The 18792-nt window shown below is 40.1% G+C and overlaps 1 protein-coding gene across 10 annotated transcripts in view; it reads left to right on the forward strand.

The window, feature by feature from the left end:
- FRY (FRY microtubule binding protein) overlaps nucleotides 1-18792 on the forward strand; it is a 379810-nt gene that overhangs the window by 185091 nt on the left and 175927 nt on the right. For all 10 annotated transcript variants that reach the window (XM_073228971.1, XM_073228977.1, XM_073228935.1 and 7 more), the window contains one exon: nucleotides 13954-14153. In XM_073228971.1, the coding sequence (XP_073085072.1) occupies nucleotides 14034-14153 (120 nt within the window). In that variant the 5' untranslated portion in view covers nucleotides 13954-14033. The remainder of the gene's footprint in view (nucleotides 1-13953; nucleotides 14154-18792) is intronic.

The raw sequence follows: 18792 nt of genomic DNA on the forward strand, positions 1-18792 counted from the left end.
ACCATCCTTGCATCCCTGGGATGAATCCCACTTGATCATAATGGATGATCTTTTTGATGTATTTTTTAATTCAGTTTGCTAATATTTTGTGGAGTATTTTTGCATCTATGTTCATCAGGGATATTTTCTTATTTTGTGGTGTCTTTGCCTTGTTTTGGTATTAGAGTGATCCTGGCCTCATAGAATGAGTTTGAAAGTGTTCCCTCCTCTTCTACTTTTTGGAAAACTTTAAGGAGGATGGGTATTAGGTCTTCACTAAATGTTTGATAAAATTCAGCTGTGAAACCATCTGGCCAGGGGTTTTGTTCTTAGGTAGTTTTTTGATTACCAGTTCAATTTCTTTGCTGGTTATTGGACTATTCAGATTTTCTGTTTCTTCCTGGGTCAGCTTTGGAAGGTTGTATTTTTCTAGAAAGTTGTGCATTTCTTCTAGGTTATCCAGTTTGTCACCATATAATTTTTCATAGTATTCTCTCATAATTTTTTGAATTTCTGTGGTGTCCATAGTGATTTTTCCTTTCTCATTTCTGATTCTGTTTATGTGTGTAGATTCTCTTTTTTTCTTGATAAGTCGGGCTAGGGGTTTATCTCTTTTGTTTATTTTCTTGATGAATCAGCTCCGGCTTTCATTGATTCTTTCTATTGTTTTATTCTTCTCAATTTTATTTATTTCTGCTTTAATTTTTATTATGTCCCTCCTTCTATTGCCTTTGGGCCTCATTTGTTCTTCCTTTTCTAGTTTTCATAACCTTTTATATCTTAATGCTTCCTTACTGCTTAATGCAACAAATATTTATTGAGTATTGGGTATTAAGCCAGAAGGTGGGGATGCAAGAGGAATAAATAAAACAAATTCCTTATCCTAGTTGCCCTTAAAGGTAGTGGGGAAGACAGAAAACAAATATATAATATGTCATCATATATCAAGAGGCAGGCAGTACTCTTCAGGGAGTAAATCTGGGTAAAAGGGATAGAAGTTACCAGCAGAGAGAGGTGCCAAAGAGTGGCTGGCCAGAAGAGCATCTGATAAAACTAGAAGGAAGTGAGCAAGTGAGCCATGATCAAGCGTCCTTCCCCTCACCTTATATACTTTCTACAGCCCCCGAGCTCCCATTCTCTTCTGCCTTGAAGCCTTCTCTGACTGTATCAATCATCAATTATTTCTAGGTCTTCACTTCAGTGTCAATCCCAGGGAATCCTGCCTGACCCCACAATTAAGGATATGTCTCCCCTGTTTCTCTTGGGGGCAGCTGTCAGAGCACTCCCCACCTTGTCATTATATTTCTGGGTATATTTATTATATAATATCTGCCCCTGGCATACCATCAGCCATGTGAGGACAAGAGTGATGCCTGGCTTGTTTCCACAGTGGCTAGCATGTTGCTTGGCATAGAACGGGCCTTCGGTAAATATTTGATGACTGAGGAAGTGAGCAAATACAATAAAGAAATAGATGAAATGAATGAACATTCTCCTAAATCTGTTGCTCTTCCATCGGCTTTTCAACCTGGCACTGCCTTGTGGCCTCTTGTGGCTTAAAGTACTCAATTTTAAAAAGCTTTGGAAAACTTTGACATTGTTTTTTTAGAATTTATCTTTGTATTCTCCACTGAACTTTGCAGAAAGCCTTATCTATCTTAAGGCTTCCATGAAAATTTGTTATTTTGATGAATTGACTGATTGATCATATTCAAACTCTATTGTAATATAGTGAATGACATCCTTCCTGCCTTCACCCTTGCTGTGTATTGTAAGTGTAGTGTGTAGTTGCTCTAAGAACCACAGCATCCCATCCAACACATTCAGTTGAAGGGAAAGGATATGGTTGGCCTTGAAATTTTAATGAACATTCAAATGCATGTTATCAAACCTGCATTACAGATGGTGTTCAACTTTTTAATACAATTAATTTTTTAATTGGGGTTCTAAGAGAGCATTCATCTACTACTGCCATTATGAGATGTTGGGGACTCATTACAAGTGAGCCTTATCTTTTAAGAAAATGTTTTATTATGAAAATTTTCAAACACGAAAGGAGAAAGAATAGTGCCATATACAGTGTATTGCCGTCAGATTTGACAGTTATCAAGATTTAGTCATGTTTGCTTGACTTACACCTTTTTTGTCTCTGTTAAAGTATTTTGAATCAAATATAGGCACCACTCCATATAATCAGCATGTATTCTAGAAAACAGTGACATTTCCTTACCCACAACGCTATTATAATACCTTACAAAACTGACCATTGTTCTTTGATATCACCTATTATGCAGTCCATATTCAAGTTGCTTTGATTGCCATTTCCGAAAATGTCTTAAAGCTGGCTCGCCCAGATCAAGATTCAAACAAGATCCACATGTTGCATTTGGTGGTTCAGTCTCCAAAGTCTCCCTTAATCATCCATGCATTTTTTATCTCTTCCACTGACTGGCAGAAATTAGTGCAGTTTTCTTATAAAATGAACCTAATTTTGAAGTATTTCTTTTGCTTCCTTAGGATGACATTTAACTTGTTTGTATCCCCATTGTTTCTTGCAACTGAGCATTAGCTCTGATGCTTTGATAACTTGATGAGCATGGACATAGGGCGCACTCCAATTCTCTCTCTGCCGCGCTGTCGGAGTCATTTGTATCCTAGTGGTAGGAGACCCAGAACCACTCTGTGGTTCCCAGGAATACATAGCCAATCGTTCTCAGAGTTGGGGGTTTGGTATAGGAACTCTGACCAATATCTTCTCACAGGTTGGGAATTTTGAGAAAGCACATGCAGTCAGTGTTCTAAAAAAATCTTCTTAAAAACTGTAATCATTATAATGTCTCACCAAAAGTATATCCTGTATGTTATCTTATTAAGGTTGACATGAGAGGATCGCAGGCCCATCTGCATAAGCTGTGGTTCCTTTCTGCTCCAGTAGGCCCCATCCAGTTCCCATCTTCATTCTTTTTCTAGGTAGGGTCTGTCATCTTTAATTTGCATTGTCCCTCAAATAGCCCCATTTTATCCCATCCTACACAACAATATCAGCTCGACGCTCTTTCCTGCCAGCTTGCAATTATCCTCCAAATAAAGTCCAAACTCAGTGGCTTGCCATTCAAGACCTTAATTCTAATAACAATTAAAAACCTACATTTTTATAGGACTTGAGTTTAAGTTTTTTATATGTATACTTGATTATTTCATTTACACAAAGACTGTTTTGTGGAATCAGATGGGTTCAGTTCAACAAATATTAAGTAAGACAATTGTCTAATTATGCCAGGCACTATGCTAAAAGCTGGGAATAAAGACAAGATGTATTCCTGTTCTTGAGACCTTCCCAGTTCCTTGGTGAAGACAAAGTTTGAACCTCTGTGCTGATAGGGATGCATAGTGGGAGGGAGAGACAAGGAGGGGGCAGGGAGAGACTTCACAGATGCCTGTATGCAGCTGCCATGCTGGGCCCCCTGCCTGGGCCGCCCCTTTCTCACCTGTACCAATCAGAATCCTACCTGTCCTTTAAGAAGTGGGTCAAACGCCATCGAGTCCACAAAATCTGACTAATCAATGGCCCAAAGCAGAGAGGACGCCTCTGTCCTTCACTAGGCCTAATCCAGGGTTTTGTGATGGGCAGGCTGTCAGTACCTAATTTTTCTTTTTTTTAATGTTAGCATGAGTCTTGAGTTTACAGCTAGGAAAAAAGACAGGCTTTCTCAGGTGTCCACCTTCTTCCTGTGTCATCTTCTCAGGAAGCAACATGAGAGAAGAAGTGGAGTCATAAGTGGAAGGGTCAGGATTATTTGCAGACCTTCTTCTGTGGTGAGGATAGATGACAGGATCTCACTAATTCATATTAATTCAAGGGAAGGCAAATGTTACTTATTAAATGTTGAATTGTGAAACTCTTAAAGAAGTGATGCTTTCATGCTTTTTCAGTGTATATTAGAGCTAAAAGGACAAGCTGGCCTACCCTCTTTAAGAATGACAGGTAAGGAAACCAAAGTCCAGATGGTAAAGTTTCTCCCCCATGGGGCACATAAAGCCAGACTAGAACTCAGACCTTTGACTCCCCATTTCTGTTTTGCCTCCAGAGGATTTACTTGTTTGGAGTTACTGAGGCATACCAGTTTTTCTATAGGCAAATGGAATTTTAAACATTTCATCCACTGGATGGATTGGTCCCCTTTGCTTTCCTGTTTATTCACATCAGTGGTCCCCAGGACAGCCACACTGTCCTAACCTGGTAGCTGGTTGGTTGGAAATGCAAATTATCAAGCCCTACTCCGGGCCCACCCAGCTTTCCAAGGGCATCTAATGTGCAGATTCTCAGCGCCACTAATCACGCTGTAGTCAGCAATTCGTCTTCATAGTTCACATAAAAAACACACACACAAACTAATTTATCACAAATTTTGAATTAATGGATTTCAAGTGAATGAGGTGTTGCAGCATAAAATGATTCAGAAGAGGAAGAAAATGGAAAGGGGCAGAAAATGAGAGGAGGAGCAAAGGACAGTCAGCAAGGGACACGTGAACAGGAGCAGGCTGCCAGTTCTGCGGAGGAGGAAGTTGAAATTCAGGATTATCCGGCCTCTGGCAGGTCATTCAATCTCCTTTTGGTGAGAAAGGACCCTGAGATGTCAATGTAACCCCATCTTCCTTTGCTCAAGATCTTGGCATGCATTCCCTCAGGCTGTGGTGAGGGGACCTACTTTGAAAACGGGGGGAACGTCCATGTAATTGCATCTTAGCCGATGACCGACATTTATAAAGGAAATCACTGAAGGGTTACTGTCATTTCTCTAAGGTAAAATATTGAAAGGCAAAGAAGAGAGAAAAGAAAACAGGGCAGTGGCTTTGATGCTTACTTTCCCGTTGCTGAACTCCTTCAGTCCTTCTAAGGTAATCAGGCTTTTAGAGACCAGACAAAACCGGTTTTGAGAGGCCACAGATGGAAGGAAACACAGCAAACTGTGTCTGCAAGTTCACTCACTTCTTGGTGGAATAACAACCAGTTCAAGTTCATATCATCGCTATGTCTAGGAAAGATTAGTCTCCAGACCCTTTTAAGGTGTGTCAGTAAATAGACTTCATATTTTTAGTGGGTTCTTGGTTTTTGACTCTTTTTTTGTACTCCTAGCCTTTCTCAAAGCCCCTCAAATGATTAAAAGATGCATTCAAGTTCAAAGGACAGAGAACCTGGGAGGAGGCACCTTATCTTAGTCTTTCTAGAAAATAACCATCTATACAAATCTATAGGAAGCCTCATTTTCCAAATCATATTTGTATTTAATTTTGTCATCCCCTAACATCTCAAAACTAGCTTATGCCAGGGTAAAACCTGTGGGTAAAGGGGCTCATTTTATTCAGTCTTCATCATAAGCGACTGGTTTGTTTTAAACGGCAGGGTCGTATGGGAAGCTCGCAAGATACGTTATCAGATAGACATCGGTTAAGGTCCTGTTCTTGGACAAGTCAGTTAGCATCTCTAGACCTACATGGTCTTACCTGTAAAAGGGACATTGCTTAGCTTCTACGATGTTTTGAGAATTAAAGATATTAATTATCCTGGAGGTATCTTGTGGAACCGGAAACTTGAAGAAATACAATTTGAAACCTGTCAGATTAAGAGAACTAATTAGTATAAGAGAAAGGAGGAATGTATTAGTCAAAAATGGGAGGAATATTTCACATCATCAGAATTTTATGGAAATTTATTAAACTGAGCTTAACATGTTGAATACCTTTTTCTTCCAAGACAAAAAGTTTCTGAGTATTTTTTACCAGGTACTCTCTTCTTGACCTACTTTGGAAATGTATAAAATTATTTAGGGTCCACATCACTAATCATCAGGGAAATGCAAATTAAAACCACAATGAGGTGTCACCTCACACCAGTAAGGAGGGCCAGCATCAAAAGACTAAGAACACCAAATTTTGGCAAGGATGTGGAGAAAGGGGAACCCTCCTACACTGCTGGTGGGAATGTAAGCTAGTTCAACCATTGTGGAAAGCAGTATGGAGGTTCCTCAAAAAACTAAAAATAGAAATACCATTTGACCCAGGAATCCCACTCCTTGGAATTTACTCAAAGAATACAACTTCTCAGACCCAAAAAGACATATGCACCCCTATGTTTATTGCAGCACTATTTACAATAGCCAAGATATGGAAGCAACCTAAGTGTTCATCAGTAGATGAACGGATAAAGATGTGGTACATATACACAATGGAATACTATTCAGCCATAAGAAAGAAACAAATCCTACCATTTGTAACAACGTGGATGGAGCTAGAGGGTATTATGCTCAGTGAAATAAGCCAGGCGGAGAAAGACAAGTACCAAATGATTTCCCTCATTTGTGGAGTATAACAATGAAGCAAAACTGAAGGTACAAAATAGCATCAGACTCACAGACTCCAAGAAGGGACTAGTGGTTACCAAAGGGGAGGGGTGGGGAGGAAGGGAGAAGGGGATTGTGGGTATTATTTTAGTACACATGGTGTGGGGGGTCACAGGAAAACAGTGTAGCACAGAGAAGGCAAACAATGAATCTTTGGCATCTTACTACCCTGATGGACAGTGATGGCATTGGTGTATGGGTGAGAAACTTGATAATACAGGTAAATGTAGTAACCACATTGTTTTTTTATGTGAAACCTTCATAAGAGTGTATATCACTAATACCTTAATGAAAAATTTTAAAAAGATATTTAAGAATCATCCATCTCTTTAAGCAATGTTTCTTCTGCTGCTCAAATGAACTGTTTCTTCTTATCCCAACGTTGTTCATTTCCTAATACTACTCTGTGGAAGAAAATAATTCTTCTTATCAAAGTTGGAGGCTCTCTTTCTTTTTATCCTAATTTATTTTGCTTGACTTTCAGGGTTTCTGGTCATTTTGAGTATTTGCAGTACCTTTTGAAATGCCATTTCTAAAGCACCCTCATAAATGCATTAGCGGCCTATTTATTATGTTCTATATACAGGGTGACATGTTCTCACAGTAGCTGCGTCATCCTTGGTTTGTTATGTTCTATGGAATGTTCCTATAGTGCCAGCAAACAAAGTAAGTCTTACGGGAAAAGACGGACTGTGGGGGAAAAGCATCGTCCTAATGTAGGTTCCCAGCTCTCGGTCACTAACGGGGTTTGCCCTCAGAACCTGCAAAATGAATGAGGCCCTGAGAACTGGCAGAAAGAATAACATGTCCATCTGTGAACAGAGAAGCATAATAAATTTACTCTTGTGTTGAACGATAAGGTTGCATTGATCTCTAGAAAGTAAAGTAGTTTAAATGGACCTTTATTTCTAAGAAGAGTCCTAACTTCAAACAGTTACCACATGTCATCTCAGGGGTACTTCAACTAAAAGGAAACCACTTTTTCTTTCAAATGCTCAGAGTCTGATTCCAGTAATGGGAACATCAGGAAAAAAAAAAAGGAATTGAGTGTTTTGAGAACTGGGTCTGTGCTTTTGTGTCTTTATAAGCCGGTGAAAAGCAGACAAAGAATTTTCTGAGTCACGTATTTTGTGAGGGGAGGTGGAGGAGCTGTGTGTCTGATGGGCATTTGGGGTGCATGCCCTTTACAGGCCAGGTAGATTCGCATTTCCACCAGCACTGACAGCTACGGCAGGCGCAAGGGATGGATGGGAATGCAGATCCTGCTCAAGCCAAGTGTGTCTGGCTTTCCTCAGACACCAGGAAGGCATGCAGCGTTCAGTCCTCTCCACAGCACCTGGGCACCTTTGGGCATGTAAAGAAGAGCAGGTTCCTCCAACCACTCACTCTGCTTAACTTTCCCTTTTTCTTTTAGAACCTATTGCAATCCGATGTGTGTGTGTGTGTGTGTGTGTGTGTGTGTGTGTGTGTGTGTGTGTGTGTACACACACAAAATTACTGATTATGTGACTCTGCCTGGGTAAACTGTAAGCTCTTTGAGGGATGGAACTGTCTGTTCTGTTCACTGCTATCTTCCCAGTGCCTAGAACAGTGACTGAAACATGGACACTGATTAAATAAATACTGGCTGAAATGAGTAAGTGAACAGATGAATGATAGCCTATAAGAAGCAACGGTATAAACCCTCTAAAAATCCAACTGAGAAAACCACCTGCCTTCCTGTGACCATATGGCCACCTGCAGCCTCCGTGGTGCTTCCCGAGACACGAGAACACTCAGCCTAGCATTTCCTTTCCTTTTGGTCCCACGGTCACAGAGCTGAACTATGAGCTGTGGGGGTGTTTGCACTGGTGTTGCAGTTTTGGAGGTAGGTCATTCCTGGAAATGTTGGTAACTTTGGGAAATTGTACTAAAGACCTTAGCCAGCCAAGAGCAGCCAGCCTAAAAATTAAAGTATTAGGCATTGAAATTGGGGGAAAAAGTAGCCACATTCAAAAGATCATTGCTTGCCTTCAGAAATCGATCTAATCAGGGGGTAATGAATCGGCTGCAAAAGCCTGTAACAGACTTCATGCAGATTAAGGACTGGGCTCTGCTTGGTTTAAGAAATAGAGACCCAGGAAAAGAGGGCAGAGCCCTCCAGAGGCCCCTACAGAACTGACCAGAAACAGAATTTGGAATAAACTAGAATAAAATAATACCCACAAAATCCACTTAAGACAAAGAAGCTGATGGAGAAAAATGAGAACATGTCTAATTGAAGATTAAAATGTACATGGGAAGATATAAAGAGAAAGCCAATATCAAAAAGACTTGATGATTAGAGGCCTAATTACCATGTGAAAGTGATGCCCTTCGTCCTCCCGAGGCTCTCCACCCGCCCCAGAGCGTCGGTTTGAGTGACTTTCTAGGGACATTGAGCTGTGGAATGGAAACACAAAGGTGAAGAAGGAGAGGAGACAGGATACAGGCAGATGGAGCTGAAGCTTAAAAATGTTATCACATGCAAGAAATTTTAATCCAACGAATTAAATTGTTCCTTCAACATGAATTGAGGTGGGGAAGACAAGAAAGGAAAGCAATGACCTGTCAGGACCCTTTTGTCCTCGGGATGCATCTGTTCAGAGGTCAGACCACAAGGAGCATGAGGTGGGGAGAACAGGGCCCAGACCTGGCCAGGAGGAAGAGGAAATGTTGGCCTGGGCCCCCAGGGGGGCGGGTGGGCTTGCTGGCCCGGCTGGGTAGAGAGCTGGGGAGTAATGGAGAGACATAGATTCGCGCAGTAACTGCCTGCTTTTCAGAGCTGGACGACGGGGCCTGAGCATGGCTCTTCCTGAACTGGTGGCTTGTTTTGTCTGTTTCAATCAAAAATAACTGTCAGTTAAAAATCAGACCTAAGAAGAAACAGATTTAAGTCCTGAGTGCTAAATTCTTAGGGACCGTGTTGATCCTTTTATACACCAAAATCTTTTTTTGGTTTGATCCTTTTGAAATAGAAACCTTTTGGAAATTTATATCATTCTGTTCCCCGCCTTCTCAAATCCATAACTAAATATCAAAGTTATTTCAAACTTTCCATGGGATTCAGGGTCATCGTCATAAACAGTAAAATGGTGACAGCATGCTGGAAGGAGGTATCGATCCCCAAGTGTGTAAGGATGTCAGATTCTGTGGCCCTGTCCTAAATGGCTTCAGGAAACTGCATTTTTAAGTTCTGGTGGCTTTTTAGAGTAATGCTATTTTTTTCCCCTTCTTTTTGTGGTTGGTGTTGCTATCCATAGATGTTGCGCCTTTCCCTTGTGATTTTCTGCGTTCAGACTATTGTGAACTTGGAAACCAGAAAATCAATCTTAATTATGTGTAGATTAAGAACAAGCAAGTGCTGAAGGAGAAGCAGCAATTTTTTTTTCCAATTGGTAATGTTCTGATGTTTAGACAAGTGTAGCTCTGACTCAATTTTGATTACAAGGGGATATATGTTTCCTGGTTCTTAACTGTATATATTATCACTAAATAACCAAGTTACTGAAAGGTGCCATGTCCTATGTTTACTTTTGAAAACTATTATGGCAAAAGAATAGTTTGAATTAGTTGTGAATTGTTATGTATTAGTCATGATAGTGTTTTGGGGCAATATGGAGAGATCCTCTGTGCACGCTTGGTGAGATCTCAGCCAGGGAAAGGGTTCTTGACTCTGATCGAGAAAGAATTCACAAGCAGGTCAAGCAGGGACAAGCAAAGGATAGTTCAGTAAAGGAAAGTTCACACTCAAGGAGGGAGTGCAGGGGTGCTTCAGACGTGAGCAGCACGGTAGGGTTGGGGTTGGGTGGAGTTTAAGCAGGGATGGAATATTCACTGGCTTAGGTGGGGTTCTCTGGGAAAGTAAGGTGATGCCCTCTTTTTGTCTTTAGATGATATTCCTCAGAACTGTCGTGGTACCAAGGGTGTGATCTTAATATGCCAATGAGCATATAATGTACTTTGAGGTGAAGTGAGGGTCAACTTCTCCATATTGGAGCTCATCAGTTTGGCAAGTCGTGTGTCTATATCCCCTCTTCCTACATCCCTGAGAACAGTTTACATGGAATGTTTAGAATATAAACATGCATTTAACCAAATGTAAACACCAGCCAAAGTCCCCAGCCCCCTCCCCGCTCATGTCTGGCTATCCACCTACTCTAAGACTAGAATGAAGAGAGGTTACAAAAACTTGGGGGTGGATTTAGTTCAAGGGTACTTAGCCCGTGAACCCCGACTGCATTTCCATCGGCCTAGCTGGTCTGCTTGAAACCAGAATGATGAGCGCTATGCCCCTGAATCACTTTCAGCCCTGCTCCAGGGCTCTGCTGGGCTGGGATAGTTCCAGCCCACTAAAGCCATGCATGGAACATCTGGCTTTGGAGTGCAGGTGGGTAACACTTTTTATGATAGCAGTGAATCAACATTTTAGCCTTTCAAATAGAAGGTTTGTGTGAGAACATTCTGGCATCTGGGCTTCAGCTGTCTGGTTCACACTGCACCTTTGCAAGGGGCGTGCCTAGAGTCACTCTTAGGAAAATTCTCTCACTATAGTTATGACATTTAGGCCCCAGAGTCTTGTAATTATAGATCTGATTTTGTAATTATGTGCTTCATCAACCCGATTGTTGCTGTCTTCTAGAAATGGATAAAATTATGTAGAAAACTAAACATAATAAAAGGTTGTCCTACACTCAGACTCTTGGTTTATATCCCAGTCTCCAGTCTGATGGCACAATGCCCTTGATACATTAGGAAGGTACTTCATGGAGATCTGTAAGTTGGACTTGAGAGACTTCCTACTTCCCCAGGAGAAAGTAGGAGGTAAAGCAGAGGAAGGGCCAGGACTTGATTCGCATCACCTGAATTTGAATATGCCCCTTCAGAATCCATTGCACCTTTTCGTAAGCTGCTTGAAGTGCTGTTTAACTGATGACTCTTTGTTGCAAATTCAGCACCTTATTCCTTTAAAGACCCTACTGGCCTTCTCACAGCAGTCGCTTCCTAGGGACCACTTCAAGACGTACAGAAATAAAGTAAGGTGAGTTTAGTTAGTTATTTAAGGAGATTGATTATTATCTGTGTGAAGAACTCGGTATTAGATCTGGGAGGCTGCAGTCTTGTTGGGGACCTTGTAGAAGAATATGTATAGTTCCATTATAGGGCCAGCCCTAGGCAAAACTGCGTGGCCAGTTGATCACTGCTTCACTTATCAACTATCTACCTAGCCTTTCTTAGGTGATGTAGGGTGTACAGTGCCAAAGAGCGTGAGCGAAATGCTTCATCTTGTAATACAAACTCATCCGTGAGGACTGACTGGGAGGATGTAGGCTTTAGGGACGTGGACATGAGACCGGAAGTGGTTCTGAGAGGACAGGAGGATTAGGTGAGCAGAGAAGAATGGGAAGGGGCATCAGGAGAGAGAAAGAAATGTTCACGGGCCAGCCAGGGCAGTGACATGACTCGGGCATAGCGTTGAGGGAAACCATTGAAGGCTGTCAAAACCAGGCCATGTGTTTGAGGCTTAATGATGATAATTGAGAGCCACTGAAAATTCTGAGCAGAAAAATGTTATAATTAAAGCTTTGCTGAAGAAGATTAGTTTGGTGTTGTAAAATGAATGAAATAAAGTCAGCAGAGGGATAGTATAGTGTAGTCAAGCCGTAAGTTTCCAGGGGCCTAGACTAGGACAGAGCTGATGCGAATGGAGAGGAAATGAAAAAATACACAGCATATTTTATTTCTATAACTTGAGAGCCTGCATTCTTTTTTTAATTAGTGTTTCCTTAGGTACATAAAATGCACACATTTTAGTGTGTAGCTTGAGGAATTTTGACATGTGTATACATTTATATAACCATCACCCAGATAAGATATCAAACATTTTCCCCCTTCACCGGTTTCACCCCATCCCCAGCAACCACCAGTCTGTCCGCTGTGTTGATGAGACTATTTCTCTTTTGTTTGTTTGTTCATTGGTTTTGTTTTTTAGATTCCAAAAATAAGGGAAATCATATGGCATTTGTCTTTCTCTGCCTGGCTTGTTTCACTTAGTGTAATACTTCTAGATCCACCTTGTTGCAATTAGCAAAATTTCATTCTTTTATGGCTGAGTAATATACCATTGTATGTATGTACCACATCTTCACCCATTCATCTATCAGTGAACACTCAGGTTGCTAACCTATCTTAGAGGCCATATTTTTAAAGTTCACTGGTAGTTGAGATATGAGAAGATCCTGCAGATGTAAGGAACTCCTTAACTGGCAGGGTAAGTGAGGTGGAGAGGAAGGGCCATTAGAAATCATACGAAAAATGAGGGAGAATCTACAGCCTAACATGAGGGCATGTTTATAATTCAATAAAATATAATGTTTGCATGGCTTCCTCAGAATTAGGCTTGGGATGGAAAGAAGGCAAGGGAAACCCTGAATTTATTTGTTGTTTTGAAGAGTGTCCAGCTTATTTCTTTTGCTGTCTGTGACACACCACCATGCTCTTGATATCCAAACCCGTGTCCACACTGGAAATCCACTTTCTTCTGTACCGTCTCCTTACTCTCTGTATCTAGTCACCCCCAAACTGCATACTTCTCCTTTTCCAAGCCTCCCTTCCCATTATCCTGGCCTCAGCATCACTAGTGCCTGATCCTTCCTCTCACATTTCTTTGGTTGGATGTGGAGAGCTGACCGTCTGACAAATGCTTAGGTGAGAGCGGGGACAGTGCATGTCAGAGTTTAACATATCCAAGTAGAGTAAAAAGTAGAGAGACATGAAATTTTCATTAATCAATAAACTTTTTTTTTTTCCTGTAACTATCTGAAAAGAGGCCCCTCACCAGGGACCCTAATAGCTGTCTCTGTTCAAGATCTAAGCCAAGTAGGAAATACGCATGTTTTACAAGTGATGAGGAGGCGTGTCCTGACCCAGCTAAAGTGGGGTGAGCGTGAAGAGTCCAACCCACCCCTTGAACGGCATAGACGGGGCACTGCCTGAGCTTTTTATCTTTCAAGGTGGGCGGGAGATCCCATCCCTTACAGGAGCAAGAGCCAGCTGGGCTTTCTAAAATGTGACCCTTGGAAACTTCTGGAAGGGATGACCTCTGAGTTTTTTCCATAAATAAAAGGAAGCACAGAAGACAGAGAGCTTCTGGCTGTTAGGAAAAACCAGGACAAGAAATCCCTTTTCCCGTATCCATCTCCTTAGTCTAGTTCCCTGAAACATAAAAACGAAGCCAGGAAACATTGTAAATATTGTAGGATTTATCAGCTGTGTCATGTACATGCAACATAATCTATCTAAAGCAATGTGTTAACCAGAAGTATTTGGGGATTATATACATGACATAACGTAATCTTAATGTAATAAAAATAATAAAATTCTGATCCCTTAATGTAATAAAAATAATAAAATTCTGAAGCATAAGGCCAGGTTATGATACTAGGTACAGTATACTTAGTATGGTTCCTAGCCTCATACTAGGGTTTAGCACAGCCAAACTGGATACTTACGATGATGTTTCCAGACCCTAAGAACATCCATTATTTTTTTTCAGCTTCTCCAGTTGGCAACGGTTATATCAAGCCTCCAGTTCCACCTGTATCTGGCACACAAAGGGAGAAAGGCCCCCCAACCATGTTACCCATCAGTGTGGACCCAGACAGTAAACCAGGAGAGTATGTTCTCAAGAGTTTATTTGTCAACTTCACCACCCAGGCTGAGCGCAAGATTCGCATCATCATGGCAGAACCCCTGGTGAGTAAGTGCCCTGAAACCGACTCCTTCGGGAATTCATCTCTACACTGAATATAATAGACGCTACAGCTTTAAGACAGAACAGATTGCTTTTCCCTTTTCTTTTAATTTCCCAAGGTTTTTTTTTTTTGATACCATAAATAATTTTTTAAAGATTATAAGAAAAAGGATTGAGGGTTGAGGACTTGAAAACAATCCTTAGCAAATAAAATTCAGTAACACGCTTCACTACTGCATTTAGGACCAACAAGCATAATTTAAAAAGAAGTGTGAATCTTAGAAAAAGTGTGTTCAGCATCTCTACTATATATGTATACTTCAGTCAAAATCTTTTGTCCCATGTTTAAAGTAAATGACAAGAAATAAAAAATAAAAATTATCGTTCTCCAAGAGTCTGCCTGGAACTCCCAGTTTGAGAACATGTGGCGCAGGGATGTTGTCCCAGGAAGGTTTCGGTGAGCCATTCAGAAACATCACTTTGTTTTCTGAAAAGAGGACAGAAGATTCTTGACTCACCTTTAGGTCCCTTATTAGACAGATAATGTGGGAGGAAGTCAGTATCTCTTTGCAGAAGATTCGGCTACAAAATAAGGCAGGTGTTTGAGCCTCATGTTCATTGCTGTAACAAGGGCTCTGAAGATGGTGCTGAATCTCAAAAGGACAGGCAGGCAGGCAGGAAGTCCACTTGGTAGATCAGATTACTTTTTTTCTGACGGTGGCGGGCCACGCGTAATAAGAGAAAAGGAAAGGACTTCAGAGTGACTGAGCTTTTTCTATGAAGCTTGGCTTTGTCCCTCCTGTGAGGATACTGGGGCAAGACAAGGCAGTCTGAGGTTTGCTTTAATGGCATCATAGCTTAAAATAATTAAATGTGAATATTGTTGAGCCGCAACACAAGCCTCTGAAAATACCTAACAGATGAGGCTCAACATCGCTTATTAAAAAATGACACAATTCGAGGTTTGGGAATCAAAATGAAAAAATATTCGTTAAGTGTGTGGTTACCTGAAAACTACAAATGTGGAATTTTGAAGTTTTTATTAGATCACTGGAACATATCTTTGTGAATTCTAACTTCTTATTGTGGAAAATGTTCTTTAGTTTCACAGCTTAAATTATTTAAATTGAACCTTAGTACAGTACCTTTTACCCATTCACTCATGTTTCCATGTTTCTACTAGTCTTACTACTACTACTAGCTAATATTTCTGCAGTACTTACTACGTGCCAGGCACTGTTTATCTTATCATCTCCTTTGATCTTTGGTGGCCTTTGGTAGGTAGTCTGTACACATCCCCATTTACAGGTGGGAGAAGTTGGCACAGAGTGGGTGAAGTAACTGCCCAAGGTCACACAGTGTTGATTTGAATTCAAGCTGGGGGCATTCAGAGCCCACCTCTGAGTCATTAAATGCTCAATTGCTAGTCTTTGCATGGTCCTCTTGATGTAAAGACATCTTCTTTAACTTATTAAACTAACACAGGGCTGTCCCGGCACACAAAGATCGCCCACGCAAATTCCCATTGCCCAAAACAGTGCAAGTTGAGAGATGTTGGGTGGCAGCCCAGACACCCTCCCCTGATGGAGAGTGGAAGCTGCCTCAGCTCCAGAGGTTATGAGGGAGTTTAAGGCACAAAGAAGAGTCATTTCTCTCCTTAGCAGAAGTAAAGTGCCGAAGATGGGAGGTCACGGCTCTCTGACATTGTGTATCATTGTGAGTCTTCCAGAAGAACTGGGAAGTTGCATAAAAATTGAAAGAGATGCTTACAAGTCTAGATCCTGACACCCTTTGAGCTAATCCTTGTTTCCAAAATGATAGTTTTAACACTGTTATTTAAGAATTTATGAAATAAATAGCCCGGGTTGAATGTCTTCATCTTAGCCACCACTCAGCTTGAAATTTGTTTGCGTGGCATTTTTCTTCTTGGAGTAAATATTATGTCTGAAAAGCAAATGTGTGCCACAGCATTTTTTAATTAGAGGTAGGCAGTTTCGTTCCTTTCTATGAGGCAACTTGAGTGTCCCCAAACAAGAATAAAGGAAAAGGAAAAACATCAAGTCCTCTACATCAGCAATCGTCATTGTGTGCTTGGGGGAAGAGAGTTGACTAGATGCCGACAGCCAAGTAGATGGACATTATAGGGTTAGCTGAGGAAGTCTATTCAATCAATTTTTAGTATTGTTGCTTTTTATAAAGAGAGGCTATTTATTCCCCTTGTAGTTTTTGGCAGAGAGGTAATGCCAGGCCGTTTCTTGTCTGCTGAAAAATGCTTAGTAATTTTTGTCTTTGTATTTGCTGTACCTATAGGACAATAAATGTGAGTAGATTCGGTGGCTTGTTACCTGATTCTAAAAATGCAAATGTCATTTGGCATTTTGTTCTGTAGCCACAGCAAGAGGTTTTATTTTTGATAAATGTATGGTATATTTAAAGTGAATTTAATAAATGGACCCTATTTCTCTTGCTGATTAGCTTTATTTAGAAAGACATTGAATCCTTTTAAAGGCCTGGCCTTACATGGATTATTCAAATCACAAAATTGTATTCTATTATCTTTAATATAACTAAAACTTGTATGGGAGTGATAAGGGTAATTTTCAAAAAATTTAGAAATACATATTTATTACTTATGGGGCTACTCAGCAATCTGTATTTTTTAGTTTTATTTTTAAAAGACTGGATCCTTCAGAATTTCACAACAGCTAAACTGTGTGGGACCAATTATACACAAATAAATTACATTTTTATTTATGAATTTCCAATATCCAAATAGGTAACTTTGATGAGAGAAAAAAAAGATAGGAAACAAAAATGTTCTACCAAAATCAAATTTTAGGTTTTTTTTTTCTTTATAAACATCTTTTGTTGGTTCAGCAATATTGTTCTTTGTACCCAAAAGATGCTCAGGTCATATTCATTAATATTCATGGATATGTCAATAGTTTTTTTCCATTTTTCTTGCTTCATGGGGTCATTTGATAGCATTTGCTTTTGTTCAGTCTTATTATTTTACCTTCCCCAAACAAAATGTCTTAAGCAAGCTAAGTTGAATCATTTGTCTTTTTTATATTGTTATTTGAAAACAAAAATACAGAAAATAATTTAACACATGCTTTTCCCTCTTGCCTCTTACTTCTTTCCTCTGGTTTAAATTTTTTTCTTTCCAAAGTATGTCTATCACTCAGTCTTGTTTATTTAATATGCCTTAATTTCTTCCTCAATCATCAGGGATAGTTCAGCTGAGAATAGAATTCTAGTTTGACATTTATTCTCCTTCTAAACTTTTGATGATATATTTCACTATGTTGCCTCTGTCATTGCTGTTGAAGAGCCTGTGGTTGATTTGTTACCTGTTTGTGGATTATTTACATTTTTTCCCTGTTTGCTTTTATGGTTTTTTCCCTTTGTAGTGTTTTGCAGTTTCACTAACATTGTGTTTGTATTTGAATTTATTTTTTCTTAAACCCTCATTCTTCTTGTATTGATGGTTTATATCTTTCATCAGTTCTGGAAAATTCTTAGCCATTAATTACTTGAGTATTACCATTTCTCCACTTTACATCTGCTGTTTAAGGACCTTCTTGGGCTATATTCCTTATCTTTTTACTCTTGTTTTACTATTTCTAGCTCTTTGTCTCTTGCTACTGCATTCTAAGTAATGTTCTCAGATCTGTCTTCAATTCACTAATGCTCTCTTAGGCTATGTCTACTCTGTGGTTTACTTTCCCACTGAGAATTATAATTTTGGTGACTGTAGTTTTCACATCTAGACGTGCTATTTGGTTCTGTTTTAAAGTCTGTCTAGGTGAGGATTGTTAGGTGCATTTTGTTCCTTTCTTAAGTTGACAATTTTTATTTTATATCTTTGATCACCTTAAGCACACATTTTTTTGTGTGTCCTCTTTTAGATTAGCCCCAGAGTTATCACTGACTGGAGCCAAACACTATGTTTATTTCTAGGAGTTCCTGTACCTAGAAGGTGATATAAATGTAAACTCCAAACTCATGTAAGACTTGAGACTGTGGTTTCAAATTCTCAGGGAGGATTTTGTTGTTACTGTTATTTTTACCTGGAACCCAGGCAGGGATCATGGGAATATCTTTTCATCTTCCTGTGCCTGTGGATAGATTTTTCCCTACTTCATTGTTTTATTGTTTAGGACCAGACTTCATGTAGGTGTCTTTATTTCCAAAATCCCATCTCTCAAAATCACAGCTTTGTTTTCTGTCCCCAAGTGGACAAAAAAAAAAAGAACCTCCCGGATAATGAGACCAATAGTCTTACCCCTGTGCAGCCACTATGTCACCTCATATCTTCCTGCTTTTCACTTCCTTTTTCCTTTCTTGTGAACTATTTCTGCATTAAAACAAAAATCTTATATTACATTCAACTTTTCCAAGTGTTTATAACATATGAGATTTGGGGTCATCGTAGTCCGTTATCCTGCCAAAGTCCTCTGTGGAATTCTTGGTTTGCTTCTCATGCAGATAAGGCCACATGGGAGCTTTTGCCCTGTGAACCTCATGTGCAAGCAGAGGTCCCATGGCGAGATGCAGTGTCCCCAGAATGAATAAAAGGAAGAGTGAGGGGACTGTCCCCAATTTTCTCTCTTCTAATCCTCTCTGATGAATTGTCCA

Source organism: Manis javanica, chromosome 1, assembly GCF_040802235.1.
Source record: "Manis javanica isolate MJ-LG chromosome 1, MJ_LKY, whole genome shotgun sequence".
Classification (NCBI taxonomy): domain Eukaryota; kingdom Metazoa; phylum Chordata; class Mammalia; order Pholidota; family Manidae; genus Manis; species Manis javanica.